Genomic DNA, 18,327 nt, shown 5'->3' with positions numbered 1-18,327 from the left:
GGTTAGTGTGAGTGTGTGAGTGTGTTCGGGTGAGTGTGAGTGTGTATGGGTGAGAGTGAGTGTGTGTGCGTGCCGGGGTGAGTGCGAGTGTATGTGTGTTTCGGGGTGTGTGTGAGTGTGTCAGGGTGAGTGTGAGTGTGTGAGTTTGTTGAGGTGAGTGAGTCGGGGTGAGTGTGTGATTGTGTCGGAGTGAGTGTATTGGGTGAGTGTGTTGGGGTGAGTGTGAGTGTGTCGGGGTGAGTGTGTGTGTGTCGAGGTGAGTGTGCCGGGGTAAGTGTGAGTGTGTTGGGGTGAGTGCGAGTGTGTGTGTGTCGGGGTGAGTGTGAGTGTGAGTGAGTCGGTGTGAGAGTGTCGGGGTGTGTGTGAGTGTGTGAGTGTGGCAGGGTGAGTGTGAGTGTGTCGGGCTGAGGGTGAGTGAGTTTGTCGGGGTGAGTGAGTGTGTTGGGGTGAATGTGTGAGTGTGTTGGGGTGAATGTGTGAGTGTTTCGGGGTGAGTGTGTGTTGGGCTGAGTGTGTAAGTGTGTTGGGGTGAGGGTGAGTGTGAGTGTGTCGGGATGAGGGTGTGTGTGAATGTGTCGGTGTGAGTGTGTCAGGGTGAGCATGAGTGTGTCAGGGTGAGGGTGAGCGTGAGTGTGTCGGGGTGAGGGTGACTGTGTCGGGGTGAGTGTGAGTGTGTGAGTGTCGGGGTGAGTGTGAGTGTGTCGGGTGTGTGTGAGTGTGTCAGTGTGAGTGTGTCGGTGTGAGTGTGTCGGTGTGAGTGTGTCTGTGTGAGTGTGTCGGGGTGAGTGTGTCAGGGTGAGAGTGAGTGTGAGTGTGTGAGTGTGTCAGGGTGAGTGAGAGTGTGTCGGGGTGATTGTGTGTGTGTGAATGTGTTGGAGTGAGTGTGAGTGTGTGAGTATCGGGATGTGTGTGTCAGGTGAGAGTGAGTGTGTGAGTGTGTTGGGGTGAGTGTATTAGGGTGAGTGTGTCGGGGTGAGTGTGAGTGGGTGAGTGTGTTGGGGTGAGTGCGAGTGTGTCGGGGTGAGTGTGTCCGGGTTAGTGTGAGTGTGTGAGTGTGTCCGGGTGAGTGTGAGTGTGTATGGGTGAGAGTGAGTGTGTGTGTGCCGGGGTGAGTGTGAGTGTGTGTGTGTGTCGGGGTGAGTGTGAGTGTGTGAGTGTGTTGGGGTGAGTGTATTAGGGTGAGTGTGTCAGGGTGAGTGTGACTGGGTGAGTGTGTTGGGGTGAGTGCGAGTGTGTCGGGGTGAGTGTGTCCGGGTTAGTGTGAGTGTGTGAGTGTGTCCGGGTGAGTGTGAGTGTGTATGGGTGAGAGTGAGTGTGTGTGTGCCGGGGTGAGTGTGAGTGTGTGTGTGTGTCGGGGTGAGTGTGAGTGTGTGAGTGTGTCAGGGTGAGTGTTAGTGTGTGAGTGTGTCTGGGTGAGTGTGAGTGTGTCGGGCCGAGGGTGAGTGAGTTTGTCGGGGTGAGTGAGTGTGTTGGGGTGAATGTGTGAGTGTGTTGGGGTGAATGTGTGAGTGTTTCGGGGTGAGTGTGTGTTGGGCTGAGTGTGTAAGTGTGTTGGGGTGAGGGTGAGTGTGAGTGTGTCGGGATGAGGGTGTGTGTGAATGTGTCGGTGTGAGTGTGTCAGGGTGAGCATGAGTGTGTCAGGGTGAGGGTGAGCGTGAGTGTGTCGGGGTGAGGGTGACTGTGTCGGGGTGAGTGTGAGTGTGTGAGTGTCGGGGTGAGTGTGAGTGTGTCGGGTGTGTGTGAGTGTGTCAGTGTGAGTGTGTCGGTGTGAGTGTGTCTGTGTGAGTGTGTCGGGGTGAGTGTGTCAGGGTGAGAGTGAGTGTGAGTGTGTGAGTGTGTCAGGGTGAGTGAGAGTGTGTCGGGGTGATTGTGTGTGTGTGAATGTGTTGGAGTGAGTGTGAGTGTGTGAGTATCGGGATGTGTGTGTCAGGTGAGAGTGAGTGTGTGAGTGTGTTGGGGTGAGTGTATTAGGGTGAGTGTGTCGGGGTGAGTGTGAGTGGGTGAGTGTGTTGGGGTGAGTGTGAGTGTGTCGGGGTGAGTGTGTCCGGGTTAGTGTGAGTGTGTGAGTGTGTCCGGGTGAGTGTGAGTGTGTATGGGTGAGAGTGAGTGTGTGTGTGCCGGGGTGAGTGTGAGTGTGTGTGTCTGGGTGAGTGTGAGTGTGTGAGTGTGTCGAGGTGAGTGTGAGTGTGTCGGGGTTAGTGTGAGTGTGTCGGGGTGAGTGTGTCCGGGTTAGTGTGAGTGTGTAAGTGTGTTCGGGTGAGTGTGAGTGTGTATGGGTGAGAGTGAGTGTGTGTGTGTGCCGGGGTGAGTGCGAGTGTGTGTGTGTTTCGGGGTGTGTGTGAGTGTGTCAGGGTGAGTGGGAGTGTGTGAGTGTGTCGGGGTGAGTGAGTCGGGGTGAGTGTGTGAGTGTGTCGGAGTGGGTGTATTGGGGTGAGTGTATTGGGGTGAGTGTGTTGGGGTGAGTGTGATTGTGTCAGGGTGAGTGTGTGTGTGTGTCGAGGTGAGTGTGTCGGGGTGAGTGTGAGTTTGTGAGTGTGTCGGGGTGAGTGTGAGTGTGTCGGGGTGAGAGTGTGTGTGTGTCGGGGTGAGTGCGAGTGTGTGTGTGTCGGGGTGAGTGTGAGTGTGTGAGTGAGTCGGTGTGAGAGTGTCAGGGTGTGTGTGAGTGTGGCAGGGTGAGTGTGAGTGTGTCGGGCTGAGGGTGAGTGAGTTTGTCGGGGTGAGTGAGTGTGTTGGGGTGAATGTGTGAGTGTTTCGGGGTGAGTATGTGTTGGGCTGAGTGTGTAAGTATGTTGGGGTGAGGGTGAGTGTGAGTGTGTCGGGATGAGGGTGTGTGTGAATGTGTCAGTGTGAGTGTGTCAGGGTGAGCATGAGTGTGTCAGGGTGAGGGTGAGCGTGAGTGTGTCAGGGTGAGGGTGACTGTGTCGGGGTGAGTGTGAGTGTGTGAGCGTCGGGGCGAGTGTGAGTGTGTCGGTGTGAGTGTGTCGGTGTGAGTGTGTCGGGGTGAGTGTGTCGGGGTGAGAGTGTCAGGGTGAGAGTGAGTGTGAGTGTGTGAGTGTGTCAGGGTGAGTGAGAGTGTGTCGGGGTGAGTGTGTGCGTGTGAATTTGTAGGAGTGAGTGTGAGTGTGTGAGTGTCGGGGTGTGTGTGTCAGGTGAGAGTGAGTGTGTGAGTGTGTTGGGGTGAGTGTATTAGGGTGAGTGTGTTGGGGTGAGTGTGAGTGTGTGAGTGTGTCGGGGTGAGTGTGAGTGTGTCGGGGTGAGTGTGTCCGGGTTAGTGTGAGTGTGTGAGTGTGTTCGGGTGAGTGTGAGTGTGTATGGGTGAGAGTGAGTGTGTGTGTGCCGGGTGAGTGCGAGTGTGTGTGTGTGTCGGGGTGAGTGTGAGTGTGTGAGTGTGTCAGGGTGAGTGTGAGTGTGTGAGTGCGTCGGGGTGAGTGTGAGTGTGTGAGTGTGTCGGGGTGAGTGTGAGTGTGTCGGGGTGAGTGAGTCGGGTTGAGTGTATTGGGGTGAGTGTGTTGGGGTGAGTGTGAGTGTGTCGGGGTGAGTGTGAGTGTGTCGGGGTGAGTGTGTGTGTGTCGAGGTGAGTGTGTTGGGGTGAGTGTGAGTGTGTACGGGTGAGTGTGAGTGTGTTGGGGTGAGTGCGAGTGTGTATGTGTCGGGGTGAGTGTGAGTGTGTGAGTGAGTCGGTGTGAGTGTTTCGGGGTGTGTGTGAGTGTGGCAGGGTGAGTGTGAGTGTGTTGGGCTGAGGGTGAGTGAGTTTGTCGGGGTGAGTGTGAGTGTGTCGGGGTGAATGTGTGAGTGTGTTGGGGTGAACGTGTGAGTGTTTCGGAGTGAGTGTGTGTGTGTTGGGCTGAGTGTGTAAGTGTGTTGGGGTGAGGGTGAGTGTGAGTGTGTCAGGATGAGGGTGTGTGTGAATGTATCGGTGTGAGTGTGTCAGGGTGAGCATGTGTGTGTCAGGGTGAGGGTGAGGGTGACTGTGTCGGGGTGAGTGTGAGAGTGTGAGTGTGTCGGGGCGAGTGTGAGTGTGTCAGGTGTGTGTGAGTGTGTCGGGGTGAGCGTGACTGTGTCGGGGTGAGAGTGAGTGTGAGTGTGTGAGTGTCGGGTTGAGTGTGTCGGGGTGAGTGTGGGTGTGTGTGTGTCGGGGTGAGTGTGAGTGTGTGTGTATCGGGATGAGTGTGAGTGTGTGTGTGTCGGGATGAGTGTGTCCGGGTGAGTGTGAGTGTGTCCGGGTGAGTGAGTCGGGGTGAGTGTGAGTGGGTGAGTGTGTCAGGGTGAGTGAGTCGGGGAGAGTGTGTGAGTGTGTCGGGGTGAGTATATTGGGGTGAGTGTGTCGGGGTGAGTGTGTCGGGGTGAGTGTGTGTGCGTGAGTGTGTCGGGGTGAGTGAGTCAGGGTGAGTGTGTGAGGGTGAGTGTGAATGTGTTGGTGTGAATGTGTTGGAGTGAGTGTGAGTGTGAGAGTGTCGGTGTGTGTGTGTCGGGTGAGAGTGAGTGTGTGAGTGTGTTGGAGTGAGTGTGAGTGTGAGTGTGTCGGGGTGAGTGTGTCGGGGTGAGTGTGTCGGGGTGAGTTTGTCGGGGTGAGTGTGTCGGGGTGAGTGTGTCGGGGTGAGTGTGTCGGGGTGAGTGTGTCGGGGTGAGTTTGTCGGGGTGAGTGTGTCGGGGTGAGTGTGGGTGCGTGTGTATCGGGGTGAGTGTGAGTGTGTGTGTCGGGATGAGTGTGTCCGGGTGAGTGTGAGTGTGTCCGGGTGAGTGAGTCGGGGTGAGTGTGAGTGGGTGAGTGTGTCGGGGTGGGTGAGTCGGGGTGAGTGTGTGAGTGTGTCGGGGTTAGTATATTGGGGTGAGTGTGTCGGGGTGAGTGTGTGAGTGTGTCGGAGTGAGTGTGTTGGGGTGAGTGTGTCCGGGTGAGTGTGAGTGCGTGAGTGTGTCGGGGTGAGTGAGTCAGGGTGAGTGTGTGAGGGTGAGTGTGAGTGTGTCGGGGTGAGTGTGTAGGGGTGAGTGTGTCCAGGTGAGTGTGAGTGTGTGAGTGTGTCGTGGTGAGTGTGTCCGGGTGAGTGTGAGTGTGTGAGTGTGTCGGTGTGAGTGTGAGTGTGTCGGGGTGAGTGTGTCCGGGTTAGTGTGAGTGTGTGAGAGTGTCCGGGTGAGTGTGAGTGTGTATGGGTGAGAGTGAGTGTGTGTGTGTGCCGGGGTGAGTGCGAGTGTGTGTGTGTGTCGGGGTGTGTGTGAGTGTGTCGGGTGAGAGTGAGTGTGTGATTGTGTTGGGGTGAGTGTATTAGGGTGAGTGTGTTGGGGCGAGTGTTAGTGTGTCGGGTGTGTGTGAGTGTGTCGGTGTGAGTGTGTCGGTGTGAGTGTGTCGGTGTGAGTGTGTCGGGGTGAGAGTGTCAGGGTGAGAGTGAGTGTGAGTGTGTGAGTGTGTCAGGGTGAGTGAGAGTGTGTCGGGGTGAGTGTGTGTGTGTGAATTTGTTGGAGTGAGTGTGAGTGTGTGAGGGTCGGGGTGTGTGTGTCAGGTGAGAGTGAGTGTGTTGGGGTGAGTGTATTAGGGTGAGTGTGTCGGGGTGAGTGTGAGTGTGTGAGTGTGTCGGGGTGAGTGTGAGTGTGTCGGGGTGAGTGTGTCCGGGTTAGTGTGAGTGTGTGAGTGTGTCCGGGTGAGTGTGAGTGTGTGAGTGTGTCGTGGTGAGTGTGTCCGGGTGAGTGTGAGTGTGTGAGTGCGTCGGGGTGAGTGTGAGTGTGTCAGGGTTAGTGTGAGTGTGTGAGTGTGTTCGGGTGAGTGTGAGTGTGTATGGGTGAGAGTGAGTGTGTGTGCGTGCCGGGGTGAGTGCGAGTGTATGTGTGTTTCGGGGTGTGTGTGAGTGTGTCAGGGTGAGTGTGAGTGTGTGAGTGTGTTGAGGTGAGTGAGTCGGGGTGAGTGTGTGATTGTGTCGGAGTGAGTGTATTGGGTGAGTGTGTTGGGGTGAGTGTGAGTGTGTCGGGGTGAGTGTGTGTGTGTCGAGGTGAGTGTGCCGGGGTAAGTGTGAGTGTGTTGGGGTGAGTGCGAGTGTGTGTGTGTCGGGGTGAGTGTGAGTGTGAGTGAGTCGGTGTGAGAGTGTCGGGGTGTGTGTGAGTGTGTGAGTGTGGCAGGGTGAGTGTGAGTGTGTCGGGCTGAGGGTGAGTGAGTTTGTCGGGGTGAGTGAGTGTGTTGGGGTGAATGTGTGAGTGTGTTGGGGTGAATGTGTGAGTGTTTCGGGGTGAGTGTGTGTTGGGCTGAGTGTGTAAGTGTGTTGGGGTGAGGGTGAGTGTGAGTGTGTCGGGATGAGGGTGTGTGTGAATGTGTCGGTGTGAGTGTGTCAGGGTGAGCATGAGTGTGTCAGGGTGAGGGTGAGCGTGAGTGTGTCGGGGTGAGGGTGACTGTGTCGGGGTGAGTGTGAGTGTGTGAGTGTCGGGGTGAGTGTGAGTGTGTCGGGTGTGTGTGTGAGTGTGTCAGTGTGAGTGTGTCGGTGTGAGTGTGTCGGTGTGAGTGTGTCTGTGTGAGTGTGTCGGGGTGAGTGTGTCAGGGTGAGAGTGAGTGTGAGTGTGTGAGTGTGTCAGGGTGAGTGAGAGTGTGTCGGGGTGATTGTGTGTGTGTGAATGTGTTGGAGTGAGTGTGAGTGTGTGAGTATCGGGATGTGTGTGTCAGGTGAGAGTGAGTGTGTGAGTGTGTTGGGGTGAGTGTATTAGGGTGAGTGTGTCGGGGTGAGTGTGAGTGGGTGAGTGTGTTGGGGTGAGTGCGAGTGTGTCGGGGTGAGTGTGTCCGGGTTAGTGTGAGTGTGTGAGTGTGTCCGGGTGAGTGTGAGTGTGTATGGGTGAGAGTGAGTGTGTGTGTGCCGGGGTGAGTGTGAGTGTGTGTGTGTGTCGGGGTGAGTGTGAGTGTGTGAGTGTGTTGGGGTGAGTGTATTAGGGTGAGTGTGTCGGGGTGAGTGTGACTGGGTGAGTGTGTTGGGGTGAGTGCGAGTGTGTCGGGGTGAGTGTGTCCGGGTTAGTGTGAGTGTGTGAGTGTGTCCGGGTGAGTGTGAGTGTGTATGGGTGAGAGTGAGTGTGTGTGTGCCGGGGTGAGTGTGAGTGTGTGTGTGTGTCGGGGTGAGTGTGAGTGTGTGAGTGTGTCAGGGTGAGTGTTAGTGTGTGAGTGTGTCTGGGTGAGTGTGAGTGTGTCGGGCCGAGGGTGAGTGAGTTTGTCGGGGTGAGTGAGTGTGTCGGGGTGAATGTGTGAGTGTGTTGGGGTGAATGTGTGAGTGTTTCGGGGTGAGTGTGTGTTGGGCTGAGTGTGTAAGTGTGTTGGGGTGAGGGTGAGGGTGAGTGTGTCAGGATGAGGGTGTGTGTGAATGTGTCAGTGTGAGTGTGTCAGGGTGAGCATGAGTGTGTCAGGGTGAGGGTGAACGTGAGTGTGTCGGAGTGAGGGTGACTGTGTCGGGGTGAGTGCGAGTGTGTGAGTGTGAGTGTGTGAGTGTGTCGGGGTGAGTGTGTCGGGGTGAGTGTGTCGGGGTAAGTGTGAGTGTGTCGGGGTGAGTGTGTGTGTGTACGGGTGAGTGTGTGTTTTGGGGTGAGTGCGAGTGAGTGTGTGTCGGGGTGAGTGTGAGTTTGTGAGTGTGTCAGGGTGAGTGTGTGAGTGTGTGTGTTGGGGTGAGTGCGAGTTTGTGAGTGTGTCGGGGTGAGTGTGAGTTTGTGAGTGTGTCGGGGTGAGTGTGTGTGTGAGTGTGGCAAGGTGAGTGTGTGTGTGAGTGTGGCAGGGTGAGTGTGACTGTGTCGGGCTGAGGGTGAGTGAGTTTGTCGGGGTGAGTGAGTGTGTGTCGGGGTGAGTGTGAGTGTGTGAATGTGTTGGAGTGAGTGTGAGTGTGTGAGTGTCGGGGTGAGTGTGTCGGGTGAGAGTGAGTGTGTGATTGTGTTGGGGTGAGTGTATTAGGGTGAGTGTGTCGGGGTGAGTGTGAGTGTGTGAGTGTGTCAGGGTGAGTGTGTGTGTGTGTGTCGGGGTGAGTGTGACTGTGTGAGTGTGTCGGGATGAGTGTGTCCGGGTGAGTGTGAGTGTGTCCGGGTGAGTGAGTCGGGTTGAGTGTGAGTGGGTGAGTGTGTCGGGGTGAGTGTGTGAGTGTGTCGGTGTGAGTGTATTGGGGTGAGTGTGTCGGGGTGAGTGTGTGAGTGTGTCGGGGTGAGTGTGTCAGGGTGAGCATGAGTGTGTCAGGGTGAGGGTGAGCGTGAGTGTGTCGGAGTGAGGGTGACTGTGTCGGGGTGAGTGTGAGTGTGCCGGGTGTGTGTGAGTGTGTCGTGCTGAGTGTGTCGGTGTGGGTGCGTCAGGGTGAGAGTGTGGGTGTGAGAGTGTCAGGGTGAGAGTGAGTGTGAGTGTGTGAGTGTGTCGGGGTGAGTGTGAGTGTGTGAATGTGTTGGAGTGAGTGTGAGTGTGTGAGTGTCGGTGTGAGTGTGTCGGTGTGAGTGAGTCGGGGTGAGAGTGTGGGGGTGAGAGTGTCAGAGTGAGTGTGAGTGTGTGAGTGTGTCGAGGTGAGTGAGAGTGTGACGGGGTGAGTGTGAGTGTGTGAATGTGTTGGAGTGAGTGTGAGTGTGTGAGTGTCGGGGTGAGTGTGTCGGGGTGAGAGTGTGGGGGTGAGAGTGTCAGGGTGAGAGTGAGTGTGAGTGTGTGAGTGTGTCGGGGTGAGTGAGAGTGTGTCGGGGTGAGTGTGAGTGTGTGAATGTGTTGGTGTGAGTGTGAGTGTGTGAGTGTCGGGGTGAGTGTGTCGGGTGAGAGTGAGTGTGTGATTGTGTTGGGGTGAGTGTATTAGGGTGAGTGTGTCGGGGTGAGTGTGAGTGTGTGAGTGTGTCAGGGTGTGTGTGTGTGTGTTTCGGGGTGAGTGTGAGTGTGTGAGTGTGTCGGGATGAGTGTGTCCGGGTGAGTGTGAGTGTGTCCGGGTGAGTGAGTCGGGTTGAGTGTGAGTGGGTGAGTGTGTCGGGGTGAGTGTGTGAGTGTGTCGGGGTGAGTGTATAGGGGTGAGTGTGTCGGGGTGAGTGTGTGAGTGTGTCGGGGTGAGTGTGTCGGGGTGAGTGTGAGTACGTGAGTGTGTCGGGGGAGTAAGTCAGGGTGAGTGTGTGAGGGTGAGTGTGAGTGTGTCGGGGTGAGTGTGTCCGGGTTAGTGTGAGTGTGTAAGTGTGTTCGGGTGAGTATGAGTGTGTGTGTGTTTCGGGGTGTGTGTGAGTGTGTCAGGGTGAGTGTGAGTGTGTGTGTGTGTCGGGGTGAGTGTGAGTGTGTGGGTGTGTCGGGGTGAGTGTGAGTGTGTCGGGGTGAGTGAGTCGGGGTGAGTGTGTGAGTGTGTCGGGGTGAGTGTATTGGGGTGAGTGTGTTGGGGTGAGTGTGAGTGTGTCGGGGTGAGTGTGTGTGTGTGTCGATGTGAGTGTGTCGGGGTGAGTGTGAGTGTGTTGGGGTGAGAGTGTGTGTGTGTCGGGGTGAGTGTGAGTTTGTGAGTGTGTCGGGGTGAGTGTGAGTGTGTGAATGAGTCGGGGTGAGTGTGAGTGTGTGAGTGAGTCGGGGTGAGTGTGAGTGTGAGTGTGTGAGTGAGTCGGGGTGAGTGTGAGTGTGTGAATGAGTCGGGGTGAGTGTGAGTGTGTGAGTGTGTGAGTGAGTCGGGGTGAGTGTGAGTGTGTGAGTGAGTCGGGGTGAGTGTGAGTGTGTGAGTGAGTCGGGGTGAGTGCGTGAGTGTGAGTGTGTCGCGGTGAGTGTGACTGTGAGAGTGAGTCGGGGTGAGTGTGAGTGTGTGAGTGTGTCGGGGTGAGTGTGAGTGTGTGAGTGAGTCGGGGTGAGTGTGAGTGTGTGAATGAGTCAGGGTGAGTGTATGTGTGTGAATGAGTCGGGGTGAGTGTGACTGTGAGAGTGAGTCGGGGTGAGTGTGAGTGTGTGAGTGAGTCGGGGTGAGTGTGTGTGTGTGAATGAGTCGGGGTGAGTGTGAGTGTGTGAGTGAGTCGGGGTGAGTGTGTGAGTGTGAGAGTGTGTCGGGGTGAGTGTGACTGTGAGAGTGAGTCGGGGTGAGTGTGAGTGTGTGAGTGAGTCGGGGTGAGTGTGAGTGTGTCGGGGTGAGTGTGAGTGTGAGTGTGTCGGGGTGAGTGTGAGTGTGTGAGTGTGTGAGTGAGTCGGGGTGAGTGTGAGTGTGTGAATGAGTCGGGGTGAGTGTGAGTGTGTGTGAACGGGGGTGAGTGTGAGTGTGTGAGTGAGTCGGGGTGAGTGTGAGTGTGTGTGAGCCGGGGTGAGTGTGAGTGTGTGAGTGAGTCGGGGTGAGTGTGAGTGTGTGAGTGTGTGAGTGAGTCGGGGTGAGTGTGAGTGTGTGAATGAGTCAGGGTGAGTGTGAGTGTGTGAGTGAGTCGGGGTGAGTGTGAGTGTGAGTGTGTGAGTGAGTCGGGGTGAGTGTGAGTGTGTGAATGAGTCGGGGTGAGTGTGAGTGTGTGAGTGTGTGAGTGAGTCGGGGTGAGTGTGAGTGTGTGAGTGAGTCGGGGTGAGTGTGAGTGTGTGAGTGAGTCGGGGTGAGTGCGTGAGTGTGAGTGTGTCGGGGTGAGTGTGACTGTGAGAGTGAGTCGGGGTGAGTGTGAGTGTGTGAGTGTGTCGGGGTGAGTGTGAGTGTGTGAGTGAGTCGGGGTGAGTGTGAGTGTGTGAATGAGTCGGGGTGAGTGTATGTGTGTGAATGAGTCGGGGTGAGTGTGACTGTGAGAGTGAGTCGGGGTGAGTGTGAGTGTGTGAATGAGTCGGGGTGAGTGTGAGTGTGTGAGTGTGTGAGTGAGTCGGGGTGAGTGTGAGTGTGTGAATGAGTCGGGGTGAGTGTGAGTGTGTGAATGAGTCGGGGTGAGTGTGAGTGTGTGAGTGAGTCGGGGTGAGTGTGAGTGTGTGAATGAGTCGGGGTGAGTGTGAGTGTGTGAGTGAGTCGGGGTGAGTGTGAGTGTGTGAATGAGTCGGGGTGAGTGTGAGTGTGTGAGTGAGTCGGGGTGAGTGTGAGTGTGTGAATGAGTCGGGGTGAGTGTGAGTGTGTGAGTGAGTCGGGGTGAGTGTGTCCGGGTGAGTGTGTATGGGTGAGTGTGAGTGTGTGAGTGAGTCGGGGTGAGTGTGAGTGTGTGAATGAGTCGGGGTGAGTGTGAGTGTGTGAGTGTGTGAGTGAGTCGGGGTGAGTGTGAGTGTGTGTGAGCCGGGGTGAGTGTGAGTGTGTGAGTGAGTCGGGGTGAGTGTGAGTGTGTGAGTGTGTGAGTGAGTCGGGGTGAGTGTGAGTGTGTGAATGAGTCAGGGTGAGTGTGAGTGTGTGAGTGAGTCGGGGTGAGTGTGAGTGTGAGTGTGTGAGTGAGCCGGGGTGAGTGTGAGTGTGTGAATGAGTCGGGGTGAGTGTGAGTGTGTGAGTGAGTCGGGGTGAGTGTGTGAGTGAGTCGGGGTGAGTGTGAGTGTGTGAGTGAGTCGGGGTGAGTGCGTGAGTGTGAGTGTGTCGGGGTGAGTGTGACTGTGAGAGTGAGTTGGGGTGAGTGTGAGTGTGTGAGTGAGTCGGGGTGAGTGTGAGTGTGTGAATGAGTCGGGGTGAGTGTGACTGTGAGAGTGAGTTGGGGTGAGTGTGAGTGTGTGAGTGAGTCAGGGTGAGTGTGTGAGTGTGTGAGTGGGTCGGGGTGAGTGTGAGTGTGTGAATGAGTCGGGGTGAGTGTGAGTGTGTGAGTGTGTGAGTGAGTCGGGGTGAGTGTGAGTGTGTGAATGAGTCGGGGTGAGTGTGAGTGTGTGAATGAGTCGGGGTGAGTGTGAGTGTGTGTGAGCCGGGGTGAGTGTGAGTGTGTGAGTGAGTCGGGGTGAGTGTGAGTGTGTGAATGAGTCGGGGTGAGTGTGAGTGTGTGAGTGTGTCGGGGTGAGTGTGAGTGTGTGAATGAGTCGGGGTGAGTGTGAGTGTGTGAATGAGTCGGGGTGAGTGTGAGTGTGTGAGTGAGTCGGGGTGAGTGTGAGTGTGTGAATGAGTCGGGGTGAGTGTGAGTGTGTGAGTGAGTCGGGGTGAGTGTGAGTGTGTGAATGAGTCGGGGTGAGTGTGAGTGTGTGAGTGAGTCGGGGTGAGTGTGAGTGTGTGAATGAGTCGGCGTGAGTGTGAGTGTGTGAGTGAGTCGGGGTGAGTGTGTCCGGGTGAGTGTGTATGGGTGAGTGTGAGTGTGTGAGTGAGTCGGGGTGAGTGTGAGTGTGTGAATGAGTCGGGGTGAGTGTGAGTGTGTGAGTGTGTGAGTGAGTCGGGGTGAGTGTGAGTGTGTGTGAGCCGGGGTGAGTGTGAGTGTGTGAGTGAGTCGGGGTGAGTGTGAGTGTGAGTGTGAGAGTGAGTCGGGGTGAGTGTGAGTGTGTGAGTGTGTGAGTGAGTCGGGGTGAGTGTGAGTGTGTGAGTGAGTCAGGGTGAGTGTGAGTGTGTGAGTGAGTCGGGGTGAGTGTGAGTGTGAGTGTGTGAGTGAGTCGGGGTGAGTGTGAGTGTGTGAATGAGTCGGGGTGAGTGTGAGTGTGTGAGTGTGTGAGTGAGTCGGGGTGAGTGTGATTGTGTGAGTGAGTCGGGGTGAGTGTGAGTGTGTGAGTCGGGGTGAGTGCGTGAGTGTGAGTGTGTCGGGGTGAGTGTGACTGTGAGAATGAGTCGGGGTGAGTGTGAGTGTGTGAGTGTGTCGGGATGAGTGTGAGTGTGTGAATGAGTCGGGGTGAGTGTATGTGTGTGAATGAGTCGGGGTGAGTGTGACTGTGAGAGTGAGTCGGGGTGAGTGACTGTGAGAGTGAGTCGGGGTGAGTGTGAGTGTGTGAGTGAGTCGGGTGAGTGAGTCGGTGTGTGAGTGTGTGAGTGAGTCGGGGTGAGTGAGGTGTGATGAGTCGGGTGAGTGTGTGAGTGTGTGAGTGAGTCGGGGTGAGTGTGAGTGTGTGAATGAGTCGGGGTGAGTGTGAGTGTGTGAGTGAGTCGGGGTGAGTGTGTGAGTGTGAGAGTGTGTCGGGGTGAGTGTGACTGTGAGAGTGAGTCGGGGTGAGTGTGAGTGTGTGAGTGAGTCGGGGTGAGTGTGAGTGTGTTGGGGTGAGTGTGAGTGTGAGTGAGTCGGGATGAGTGTGAGTGTGTGAATGAGTCGGGGTGAGTGTGAGTGTGTGTGAGTCGGGGTGAGTGTGAGTGTGTGAATCAGTCAGGGTGAGTGTGAGTGTGTGAGTGAGTCGGGGTGAGTGTGAGTGTGTGAATGAGTCAGGGTGAGTGTGAGTGTGTGAGTGAGTCGGGGTGAGTGTGAGTGTGTGAGTGAGTCGGGGTGAGTGTGAGTGTGTGAATGAGTCGGGGTGAGTGTGAGTGTGTGAGTGAGTCGGGGTGAGTGTGAGTGTGTGAATGAGTCGGGGTGAGTGTGAGTGTGTGAGTGAGTCGGTGTGAGTGTGAGTGTGTGAGTGAGTCGGGGTGAGTGTGAGTGTGTGAGTGAGTCGGGGTGAGTGTGAGTGTGTGAGTGAGTCGGGGTGAGTGTGAGTGTGTGAGTGAGTCGGGGTGAGTGTGAGTGTGTGAGTGAGTCGGGGTGAGTGTGAGTGTGTGAGTGAGTCGGGGTGAGTGCGTGAGTGTGAGTGTGTCGGGGTGAGTGTGACTGTGAGAGTGAGTCGGGGTGAGTGTGAGTGTGTGAGTGTGTCGGGGTGAGTGTGAGTGTGTGAGTGAGTCGGGGTGAGTGTGAGTGTGTGAATGAGTCGGGGTGAGTGTATGTGTGTGAATGAGTCGGGGTGAGTGTGACTGTGAGAGTGAGTCGGGGTGAGTGTGAGTGTGTGAGTGAGTCGGGGTGAGTGTGTGAGTGTGTGAGTGTGTGAGTGAGTCGGGGTGAGTGTGAGTGTGTGAATGAGTCGGGGTGAGTGTGAGTGTGTGAGTGTGTGAGTGAGTCGGGGTGAGTGTGAGTGTGTGAGTGAGTCGGGGTGAGTGTGAGTGTGTGAATGAGTCGGGGTGAGTGTGAGTGTGTGAATGAGTCGGGGTGAGTGTGAGTGTGTGTGAGCTGGGGTGAGTGTGAGTGTGTGAGTGAGTCAGGGTGAGTGTGAGTGTGTGAATGAGTCGGGGTGAGTGTGAGTGTGTGAGTGTGTGAGTGAGTCGGGGTGAGTGTGAGTGTGTGAATGAGTCGGGGTGAGTGTGAGTGTGTGAATGAGTCGGGGTGAGTGTGAGTGTGTGAGTGAGTCGGGGTGAGTGTGAGTGTGTGAATGAGTCGGGGTGAGTGTGAGTGTGTGAGTGAGTCGGGCTGAGTGTGAGTGTGTGAATGAGTCGGGGTGAGTGTGAGTGTGTGAGTGAGTCGGGGTGAGTGTGAGTGTGTGAATGAGTCGGGGTGAGTGTGAGTGTGTGAGTGAGTCGGGGTGAGTGTGTCCGGGTGAGTGTGTATGGGTGAGTGTGAGTCTGTGTGTGAGTCGGGGTGAGTGTGAGAGTGTGAATGAGTCGGGGTGAGTGTGAGTGTGTGAGTGTGTGAGTGAGTCGGGGTGAGTGTGAGTGTGTGTGAGCCGGGGTGAGTGTGAGTGTGTGAGTGAGTCGGGGTGAGTGTGAGTGTGTGAGTGTGTGAGTGAGTCGGGGTGAGTGTGAGTGTGTGAATGAGTCGGGGTGAGTGTGAGTGAGTGAGTGAGTCGGGGTGAGTGTGAGTGTGAGTGTGTGAGTGAGTCGGGGTGAGTGTGAGTGTGTGAGTGAGTCGGGGTGAGTGTGAGTGTGAGTGTGTAAATGAGTCGGGGTGATTGTGAGTGTGTGAGCGTGTGAGTGAGTCGGGGTGAGTGTGAGTGTGTGAATGAGTCGGGGTGAGTGTGAGTGTGTGAGTGTGTGAGTGAGTCGGGGTGAGTGTGAGTGTGTAAATGAGTCGGGGTGAGTGTGAGTGTGTGAATGAGTCGGGGTGAGTGTGAGTGTGTGAGTGAGTCGGGGTGAGTGTGAGTGTGTGTGAGTCGGGGTGAGTGTGAGTGTGTAAATGAGTCGGGGTGAGTGTGAGTGTGTGAGTGTGTGAGTGAGTCGGGGTGAGTGTGAGTGTGTGAATGAGTCGGGGTGAGTGTGAGTGTGTGAGTGAGTCGGGGTGAGTGTGAGTGTGTGAATGAGTCGGGGTGAGTGTGAGTGTGTGAGTGAGTCGGGGTGAGTGTGTCCGGGTGAGTGTGTATGGGTGAGTGTGAGTGTGTGAGTGAGTCGGGGTGAGTGTGAGTGTGTGTGAGCCGGGGTGAGTGTGAGTGTGTGAGTGAGCCGGGGTGAGTGTGAGTGTGAGAGTGAGTAGGGGTGAGTGTGAGTGTGTGAGTGTGTGAGTGAGTCGGGGTGAGTGTGAGTGTGTGAATGAGTCGGGGTGAGTGTGAGTGTGTGAATGAGTCGGGGTGAGTGTGAGTGAGTGAGTGAGTCGGGGTGAGTGTGAGTGTGTGAGTGAGTCGGGGTGAGTGTGAGTGTGTGAGTGAGTCGGGGTGAGTGTGAGTGTGAGTGTGTAAATGAGTCGGGGTGAGTGTGAGTGTGTGAGTGTGTGAGTGAGTCGGGGTGAGTGTGAGTGTGAGTGTGTGAGTGATTCGGGGTGAGTGTGAGTGTGTAAATGAGTCGGGGTGAGTGTGAGTGTGTGAGTGTGTGAGTGAGTCGGGGTGAGTGTGAGTGTGTGAATGAGTCGGGGTGAGTGTGAGTGTGTGAGTGAGTCGGGTGAGTGTGAGTGTGAGTGTGTGAGTGAGTCGGGGTGAGTGTGAGTGTGCGAATGAGTCGGGGTGAGTGTGAGTGTGTGAGTGAGTCGGGGTGAGTGTGTGAGTGTGAGTGTGTCGGGGTGAGTGTGACTGTGAGAGTGAGTCGGGGTGAGTGTGAGTGTGTGAGTGTGAGTGTGTCGGGGTGAGTGTGAGTGTGTGAGTGAGTCGGGGTGAGTGTGAGTGTGTCGGGGTGAGTGTGAGTGTGTCGGGGTGAGTGTGAGTGTGAGTGAGTCGGGGTGAGTGTGAGTGTGTGAGTGTGTGAGTGAGTTGGGGTGAGTGTGAGTGTGTGAGTGAGTCGGGGTGAGTGTGAGTGTGTGAGTGAGTTGGGGTGAGTGTGACTGTGAGAGTGAGTCGGGGTGAGTGTGAGTGTGTGTGAGTCGGGGTGAGTGTGAGTGTGTGAGTGAGTCAGGGTGAGTGTGAGTGTGTGAGTGTGTGAGTGAGTCGGGGTGAGTGTGAGTGTGTGAGTGAGTCGGGGTGAGTGTGAGTGTGTGAGTGAGTCGGGGTGAGTGTGACTGTGAGAGTGAGTCGGGGTGAGTGTGACTGTGAGAGTGAGTCGGGGTGAGTGTGAGTGTGTGAGTGAGTCGGGGTGAGTGTGACTGTGAGAGTGAGTCGGGGTGAGTGTGAGTGTGTGAGTGAGTCGGGGTGAGTGTGAGTGTGTGAGTGAGTCGGGGTGAGTGTGAGTGTGTGAGTGTGGCGGGGTGAGTGTGAGTGTGTGAGTGAGTCGGGGTGAGTGTGAGTGTGTGAGTGTGTCGGGGTGAGTGTGAGTGTGTGAGTGTGTCGGGGTGAGTGTGACTGTGAGAGTGAGTCGGGGTGAGTGTGAGTGTGAGTGTGTCGGGGTGAGTGTGAGTGTGTTGGGGTGAGTGTGAGTGTGAGTATGTCGGGGTGAGTGTGAGTGTGTTGGGGTGAGTGTGAGTGTGAGTGTGTCGGGGTGAGTGTGAGTGTGTCGGGGTGAGTGTGAGTGTGTCGGGGTGAGTGTGAGTGTGAGTGTGTCGGGGTGAGTGTGAGTGTGTGAGTGAGTCGGGTTGAGTGTGAGTGTGTCGGGGTGAGTGTGAGTGTGAGTGTGTCGGGGTGAGTGTGAGTGATTCGGGTTGAGTGTGAGTGTGTCGGGGTGAGTGTGAGTGTGTCGGGGTGAGTGTGAGTGAGTCGGGGTGAGTGTGAGTGTGTGAGTGAGTCGGGTTGAGTGTGAGTGTGTCGGATTGAGTGTGAGTGTGAGTGTGTCGGGGTGAGTGTGAGTGTGTCGGGGTGAGTGTGAGTGTGTCGGGGTGAGTGTGAGTGTGAGTGTGTCGGGGTGAGTGTGAGTGTGTCGGGGTGAGTGTGAGTGTGTCGGGGTGAGTGTGAGTGTGTCGGGGTGAGTGTGAGTGTGAGTGTGTCGGGGTGAGTGTGAGTGTGTCGGGGTGAGTGTGAGTGTGAGTGTGTCGGGGTGAGTGTGAGTGTGTCGGGGTGAGTGTGAGTGTGAGTGTGTCGGGGTGAGTGTGAGTGTGAGTGTGTCGGGGTGAGTGTGAGTGTGTCGGGGTGAGTGTGAGTGTGAGTGTGTCGGGGTGAGTGTGAGTGTGTCGGGGTGAGTGTGAGTGTGAGTGTGTCGGGGTGAGTGTGAGTGTGTCGGGGTGAGTGTGAGTGTGAGTGTGAGTGTGTCGGGGTGAGTGTGAGTGTGTCGGGGTGAGTGTGAGTGTGAGTGTGAGTGTGTCGGGGTGAGTGTGTCGGGGTGAGTGTGAGTGTGAGTGTGTCGGGGTGAGTGTGAGTGTGTCGGGGTGAGTGTGAGTGTGAGTGTGTCGGGGTGAGTGTGAGTGTGAGTGTGTCGGGGTGAGTGTGAGTGTGAGTGTGTCGGGGTGAGTGTGAGTGTGTCGGGGTGAGTGTGAGTGTGTCGGGGTGAGTGTGAGTGTGAGTGTGTCGGGGTGAGTGTGAGTGTGAGTGTGTCGGGGTGAGTGTGAGTGTGTCGGGGTGAGTGTGAGTGTGTCGGGGTGAGTGTGAGTGTGTCGGGGTGAGTGTGAGTGTGTCGGGGTGAGTGTGAGTGTGAGTGTGTCGGGGTGAGTGTGAGTGTGTCGGGGTGAGTGTGAGTGTGTCGGGGTGAGTGTGAGTGTGAGTGTGTCGGGGTGAGTGTTTGGCCAGAGGCTGCATTTTTTGCTGTTGTGACAGCCTTTGCTTCATTGTGAACAAATCCATTGGCCAATCACTGACCTTGATCTCCTCTTGCCTTCGCTATCCTCCATGCCCCACCCCCAACTCCCTTCTCCCCACATCCCCCTCAACCCCTTCACCCCCACCCCATCACCCATTCCCCCTCACCCCCCTTCACCCCCACAACCATTATCAACCCCCCTGACCCTCCATCACCCTGCTTCACCCCCACCTCCCCTCACACTGCCTCGCTGCCATATCAGGTGGGTCCTGACTTTCGAACAGCAGATGGACGGCGAGAGTTGGAGATTATCGCCTCGAACTCCACTAACGACACCGTTTTCTCCATCGAAAACTTCGACGCCCTGAAAACAATCCAGGAAAAGCTGCAGTCAAAAATCTTCAACATTGAAGGTGCTGCTGGAGGGAGGGGGAGGGAGGGCAAGAGGGAGCGAGGGAGTGAGGGGGAGAGGGAGCGAGGGGGAGAGGGACAGAGGGGGAGAGGGAGCGAGGGGGAGAGGGAGCGAGGGGGAGAGGGAGTGAGGGGGAGAGGGAGCGAGGGGGAGAGGGAGCGAGGGGGAGAGAGGGAGCGG

At 56.3% G+C, this 18,327-nt stretch overlaps 1 protein-coding gene across 1 annotated transcript in view; it reads left to right on the top strand.

The window, feature by feature from the left end:
* LOC121275219 (integrin alpha-X-like) overlaps nt 1–18,153 on the top strand; it is a gene marked incomplete at its 3' end in the record, with an annotated part of 68,808 nt that extends 50,655 nt beyond the window's left edge. The window contains exon 3 of the mRNA XM_041182643.1: nt 17,998–18,153. Within this exon, the coding sequence (XP_041038577.1) occupies nt 17,998–18,153 (156 nt within the window). The remainder of the gene's footprint in view (nt 1–17,997) is intronic.
* Between the last annotated feature and the right edge of the window lie 174 nt (nt 18,154–18,327).

The sequence above is a fragment of the Carcharodon carcharias genome, unplaced genomic scaffold, assembly GCF_017639515.1.
Source record: "Carcharodon carcharias isolate sCarCar2 unplaced genomic scaffold, sCarCar2.pri scaffold_927_ctg1, whole genome shotgun sequence".
In the NCBI taxonomy this organism is placed as follows: Eukaryota; Metazoa; Chordata; class Chondrichthyes; order Lamniformes; family Lamnidae; genus Carcharodon; species Carcharodon carcharias.
This window is presented reverse-complemented; position numbering and strand designations above follow the sequence as displayed.